Raw genomic sequence first — 7,262 nt, forward strand, 5'->3', positions numbered from 1 at the left:
CTTACTTAAAATTATATAAATTACTAGACGATTAGAACGTATTGTATGAATTTGTGGTTATGTTAATTAATAATACTTTGATGTTACTACATACTATCATTCATCAATTATAGTTCGTAGAATTTGTATGCTTGTTATCATATTTGAACTTGACTATTTTGTCTTGTGAATTTTATTTTCGTGTAATATTATTTGGATAGTTTTACTCAAGTATTATTTGAACTATTATGGAACTTTATCAAATTTACAAGATTCTAATTGATTTTTATAGTCAATTAGCATATTGCATATTTGACATTGGTTGTTTCTTGTTAAAATTTGTGTTTGGTATTTGTTTTGATAGGTTTTCTAATTATGTTAATCTAGTTGCACATAGAAACTAAAATAAATTTGAAAAGATACTCCTACTTTGCTAAATCTCTTCATCTATTTAATCCTCCTCTGTGATTTGATAAGTCATAGAAACTAAGAAGTGTTATCAAGAGCGTGACTTTTGGTTAAGGGCTTAACAACCTCAAAAGTTAAAATATGACGGATGAAGTTTCAAAAGAAAGTATTGCATGAAGGTCCCATGAATTTTGATTTGGAAGTTTGGAAGTTTAAAAATTCGTCTAAAATATGACTTTCAAGCCTATCATGAATGGAGAAAGTCAAATCGTTGTCAAGTCTAAAAATGAAAGGGAGACTTTTAAAATAAAAAGGTGCAGTATGAATGAAAGATCTGAAATAATAAAAAAGATGAAAATATTATAACTCTCAAAAGCTCATCATCCAAAATCAAAATTGAAGAGCATCATTACATTAACAAGAACCATGTCAATCAAAATATAAAGAAGAATCCATGTTTATCTCACACATCCTCTATTACAAATCATCTATCTTAATAGCAAAAATGGTGTGCATAGATTTATTTAGTAATTCAACATAACACTGTCTTAAAGTAACCAACATCATTCTATTTTAGCATTTGCCAACCTTGTAACCAATTCAGTGAACTCATCATCTGTGCCAATCATGCTAATCCTAACATACGCTGGATCGACACCAAATCGTTTCCCTCCTCTTGTAAGAATCTTCAGTTTTTCCAAATAAGTCTCCCCATCTTCTATGCCCTCCACAGACTTCAACCAAGCAAAAGCTATAAAGGAATTTTTTTCAAAAGAAAATAGTGAATAACAAGTGAAAATCACTAAAACAATATCGTGTGTATGTCTGGAATGGAGATGCATTACCAGGGTATTGCTCAGTTATTTCCTTAGTGAAGTGACAATAGGCAGTTGGATACTTTGGCAAGGTAAAAACCTTGCTTTGCTCAACAGCAGTCTTAAGCTTCTCCCATCTATCTTTCATCAGCTTTTTGCTATAATCAAAAAAGAGGCGATCCGATGGAGTGGACTTGGAATTTTGGATGCCATCACAAATCACTTCAACAATCTTAGCAGCTCGAACTTGGGATTCTTTCGACACACCAATGGAGCTAAGGTGCAAGAATTTTACCATCTTCTTTGCAATTTCAATGTCTTTCACAAGAGCCCACCTTCATTAAAAAAACTAATCATCAATTTAACATATGTGATAAGAAATTATGAAGGTTCACAACAAAATTGCAATTGTAATGATATGATCGATCTGGCAGACTCACCCGATACGAGAACCGGCGTGACCGGTGCATTTGGAGAATGTGAAGAGCATAATATCTTGGTTAACCTCATGAATAATGGGAGTGTATTGTGGCCAATAATAGGCCAAGTCATAGACAACCTTCCCTTCAGCATCAGACTTCACCACATGCGTTCTGAGAGTTCCATCAGGGTTATTTGGAGAGGTCACAACCTCGACGTAGGGTTCATCTTTATCATACACAGAAGCATCCCCACTCCATTGAAATAGCTTTGATTGAAGGATATCAGTCGCGCCTTCGTATTCCTACGAATTAAACACAAACAAATTCTTAGTTGGGCATTTCATCAAACATTAAATAGTCTTGATTTGTTTTCTAGGGTTAGCTAGATCAAGCCATTTGAGAACGGTTGCTTGTCAAAGAGACAAAATGATAATAGGAAATAATATTTTTTAGTTATAACTATTTAGGAAAATTTATACAAATAAATATGATTCAAATGAGTATGAATATTTTAATAAAATACCATTTACCTTGTGATATTAAAAATGTAAACTTTTATTTTTATATTTTTATATTTAGTTTTTTTTGGTATTTTTATAGGTCTTTTATAGTTTAAATAAAAATTTAATTTATAAAAAAGTTTTAAAATTAATTAGTATACAATTTGATATTCTTAAAAATATTGATAGTTATGTTTAACCAACAAAAAAAAAACATTGGGCAAACTTTTATGAAAATTGAGACTCTCACTTTTATATGAGAATAAAACCCTACTAATGGTTGAAAATATTAAAAGTTATTTCATTCTTAAAAAATATTATAACCATAATCATGTATTTTGAAACAAAATAATAGTTAACAATAATTCAATATTTTTCTCCTTCTTTTCCTATTTTTATTCCTAGATTTATTCTTTACTAAAAAACAACTCAAAGTAATAATAATAATAATAATAATAATAATAATAATAATAATAATAATAATAATAATAATAATAATAATAATAATAATATTAATAATAATAAGAAAAGAAATTAAAAACTACTCCATAGATAAGTTTAAGTTACTTGACCAAATAATTAATTATAATTATTAAAAGTTATCAATTTAAATTTAACTGTTAGAATAAAAATTCTTATGGAATATATACAAACTTCTAAGAAATCAAAAAAAAGTATTTAATAATTTAAAAGAATGCATAACAAACTTAAATTACGTTTTAAAAAAATATAGTGTAAATTAAACAAGGTTAATGAACAATAATGGGGTAAAAGATAAATTAATTACCGAATAATGAGGAGCAGCAGCAACAACATTGATGGGAATATCAGAGGGTTTTTCAGTTGAGAGTGCATACAAAAGAGCCAAGTAAACTTGAGAAGAACCATTCCCTAACACTATATACTTGTCTTCTGTGTTAGCATTCCCAACCACTTTGTGAAGCCTCAATATTGCATTCCTCATTTGTGGTAACATGTACCAACACAAGTTTGCATCACCAAAGTAACTCATCACTTCATCTCCTTTGATCTCCACTTTAGCTTCTTCCCTCAAATTCTCCCAGAATTTAGTGAATCCCACTGGATCACCCCTGTTAAAAAAAACATTGATATTTCGTCCATCAACACTAACACGGCGATACTGATAATAATTTTAAAATATAAATAAATTATACGTACAACACAGACACATTTTTTTCAGAGGTGTTACTGTTACGTAGAAAAATAATATGACATTGATAATGCAGTACCTGTCAACATTGACAAAGGAATTGTATGAGAGATTGGAGAGAGGTATTGTTGTGCCATTGGATTGTTCCAAAGGAGAAGAACCATTAGTAGCAACCACCATGCTTGAAAATATATGTTCTTGGTTTTGTTGTTAATGATGATGGTTGTTGGTTTTAGTTTTTGTGTTTGCATACATTATATATATACAAGAGAGAGAGAGACTGTATTATTTTATGTGAAAAAGAAAATTAAATTGTAACCGCCGTTAGATCAAAGGTCTAACTTTTTTTTTATTTGTCTTAATTGTTTTTCTCCTTTTTTGTTCTTATCAAATATGACTAGGCTACAATTTTTAGTAATTGAAAATTTTTAAAAAATTACACATTTGACTAATGGGATTAACAGGATTTTTTTTTTTTTTAATAGGCAATGGATTAATCGGAGCAAAAGGGGTGCTCCGCCCTAAGATACAAATGGAAAACTCCTACGTCTCAAAACACGAGAACGGTAGAATATTCCAAGTATACAAATTACAATAATTAACTCTATTAACAGGATTAAAAGGATGATATCTAAATACAACGGATATATTAAATTTATTAAGAAAAAGGAATATATGGGAAAGGATTGTTAAAAAATATTAAATTTATTGGATAGGACTACTTTACAAAAATTCATTGTATATAGAATGAAACTTTTAAAATATTAGGAAACCACCTTTAAGTAATTTTACTCCTTTATGTTAATTTAATCAAATAAATTTTATTTAGAAGTTCTTTCCAATATTTTTAGATATTAAAATTATATTAGTTATATATTGAATATTTTTTAAATAACAATTATGTAAGTAGACCTCTTATTTTACACTCACAAAACACCGAATTAATCACGAGTAAAAATAAGGTTAATTATATGCAATTATACAATGTGTAATTTTATGAATTAATCATAGTAATTTTATGAATTAATCATAATTTTTAATGTGATTTAAATTTATCATTTATTTATTAAATTAATTACATTTTTACATATGATTAATCGAATATATTGTACGGGTATTAAAAAAATAGTATATCAAACTTTTTTTTTGGTAAAACTTTGAAATTAAAAACTTTTTTGAATGGATGCATTTTATGTGCTATTTAGTTAATTATTGATAATGTTTCTTGATAAAAAATGATTATATAAAAAGAATTAAATATGTCAATATTTTTCATTTTAAAATTAAATATATTTTTTACTAGTCAAGCACATTCTGAGTATTTTTTTTTAATTTTTTTTACGGTCAATTTTTTGTATTATTTAATTAAATAAAATTGTATTATTTAATTAATTAGGAATGTTCTTATTTAATTATGAAAATTTTTTATTTAAAATATTAACGAATGTGAAGTTATTGTTATATTTTATTAGATCAGATCTAGAGACATGGAAGAGAGGCAGACGTGAGAAATTAGTTTTAGATTATGACAAGGGTGAAAATTACGAGTAAGTTAAAAGTTAATCACAAAGTGGTATTTAAAAATACGGTTAACCATTCAAAATCATATCAACATTGTTTAAAGATTGTAACGGATAGAAAGTTAAGGTAATATATGGCTTCACAGTCAAAATCTACTAGGTCAAGCATTTGTGCGCCTTTAAGCAAAAATAAGTAAAAATATGTCATGGCTTTGATAAAGTGCTATATTTCATTTATATATTTACTTTCTATCTTTGCAAGCGCGTGATAATAATATCACCCAAATATATAAGTAGAAGAGTATGCATTAGAAAAGAGGTAAGAGATCTTGGGAACAAAAGTACAACATTTTTAAAAGTTGATAGAGGGTGTGAATTATGATATTTAAAGTAGAGAAAGATGAAATGGGATGCTATATGCAATCTATATCTTAAACACATTTAAATTCAGTTAAAATGATTATGGACATCACATATTAAATAAACAAGTAGATGTCGTTGATGTTTTAAATTGTAAATATGATGTCAACTTAGTTGACATTTATTTCTATGAAATAAAAAAATTGTTTATATTATAGAAATTAAAAGAATTATTTATTAAGAAAAGTTTATTACCCTTAGCGATTTTGATCCTAAGTGATTTTTATCGATAAAGTTGTATTTCTAAAAAAACTTTAATTATTTTTTTGATTTTAGATAAAGCATGTAAATAATTATCTCAACCATTTTAGAAGAAGCTCTCTTAGAAATTACCTTATTTGAAGCAATAATCTCATAAGCAACCCCTCAAAATCAAATAATTTTTTTAGAGGTTCTTGATACAATTTTATAAGTATATTCACCCATATATTGATGATATAATTATTGTTAATCCACAAGAAAATTGTGAATTTAGAGCTATTGCAAAGTTACTTTTATGATGGAAACACTCTATAATGCCTGAGTTTTATAATTTAACAAAATATTCCTTTTGAAATTTATAGCATAACATCTTTCATTATTTTTTAGGTTGTTGACTTTATTTTCCTCATAAGTGTTAGTAAATTTAGCTGCCAACTATTTTAAAAGTTTTCTAATTTGTGTGTCTATATTTTTTATTGACGCTTCGTAATTTTTGAAATTATCTATTAACTCCTTCATGAACCAATTGAATGTTTCCTTTATTTGAGAGGGCGAGTTTTTCTTTTGACGCCGTTGATTGTGATCTTGGTGACATTTTTGTTGATTCTCATTTTAGTGCCATTGTTGTGGTGTTTTGTAAGATGGTTGATGGTATTATTGTAACATGCTAGCTGCTGATATGGATAGAATCGCAGTTGATTATTGCATTTTTATTGTTGATTCGAGTACTTCATTTGTGGTTGTGGGTCAAATTATGATGTTGATATCGGTTTTAATATTGTTTCCTTTTTTTAGGACTATTTATCTAAACTTTTACTATATATGATGTTTGAATGATCTCCGAAAGCTGGTGTACAAGTGTTTAAGAAAAGGTTATTTCATTAAAAAAATTACATGAACTTTACTTTTTCAATGATTCTTCCCATGTTACATTGTCCATCTTTATGACCTTCACCATAGTAGTCACATAAAGGAGTTTGTTACACCTATTTTATATTGCCTTTAAAGATCCGCCATTTTCTGTGGTATTTTGTGAGATGGTTGATGTTGTTATTGTGACGTGTTAGCTGCTGATTAGGATAGAATTGCGGTTGGTTTTGGTATTTTTGTTGTTGATTCGAGTACGACATTTGTGGTTTTGGCTCAAATTAAGATGTTGATATTAGTATTTTTTCCATTTTTTGAGACTATTTATATAAATGTTAACTCTATATGATGTTTGGATGATCTATGAAAGCTGGTGTACAAGTACTTGAGAGCTATTTTATTTAAAAATTTCCATGAATTAGACTTCTTCTTCAATGATTCCTCCTAAGTTACATTGGCCACCTTTGTGACCTTCATCATAGTAGTCACATATAGGAGTTTGTTACACCTATTTTAAATCTTCTTTCAAGCCCAGCCATTTTCTTAGTCAGTACGCCAATTGTTCCTTCATTTTTTTGTTTTTGGTCGATAATTTATTTTGAGTATTAGTTGATTCACTTCCTCCCTCTAACACCTCTATTGAATAGTGCATGGTACTCCTTATGGGTCATGTTATCGATTAATGCTCTTACTTTCGTGGTATATTTGTTTAACATTGTGCCTCTACCTAAAGAATTCAAGAGTATTCTTGGGTCTCTACAAATCCCTTTTGTGAAATATTGTATCTGCACCAAATCATTCAGATTATGTGAAGGATAGTATTTAATAATTAACTTATACCTTTCTTACGTGTTATAGACATATTTAGTCTTTCCTTGATCAACCCCTCTAATGTCATCTATTTCATCTACAAAGTTGTTACAAGAATAAAACCCTTCCAAAAATAGTTTTTCTAGATC

General features: G+C 28.0%; 1 protein-coding gene across 1 annotated transcript; it reads right to left on the minus strand.

Annotated features, from left to right (window-relative positions):
- Positions 1 to 855: 855 nt before the first annotated feature.
- LOC131646184 (L-tryptophan--pyruvate aminotransferase 1-like) lies at positions 856 to 3,514 on the minus strand. The gene is made up of 5 exons (XM_058916307.1): positions 3,375 to 3,514; positions 2,912 to 3,215; positions 1,643 to 1,926; positions 1,233 to 1,537; positions 856 to 1,138 (listed from the first exon to the last, which is right to left on the minus strand). The coding sequence occupies exons 1-5, from the start codon at positions 3,473 to 3,475 to the stop codon at positions 951 to 953; spliced, it is 1,182 nt and encodes a 393-aa protein (XP_058772290.1). The 5' UTR covers positions 3,476 to 3,514; the 3' UTR covers positions 856 to 950.
- Between the last annotated feature and the right edge of the window lie 3,748 nt (positions 3,515 to 7,262).

Source organism: Vicia villosa, linkage group LG2 (genome assembly GCF_029867415.1).
Source record: "Vicia villosa cultivar HV-30 ecotype Madison, WI linkage group LG2, Vvil1.0, whole genome shotgun sequence".
In the NCBI taxonomy this organism is placed as follows: Eukaryota; Viridiplantae; Streptophyta; class Magnoliopsida; order Fabales; family Fabaceae; genus Vicia; species Vicia villosa.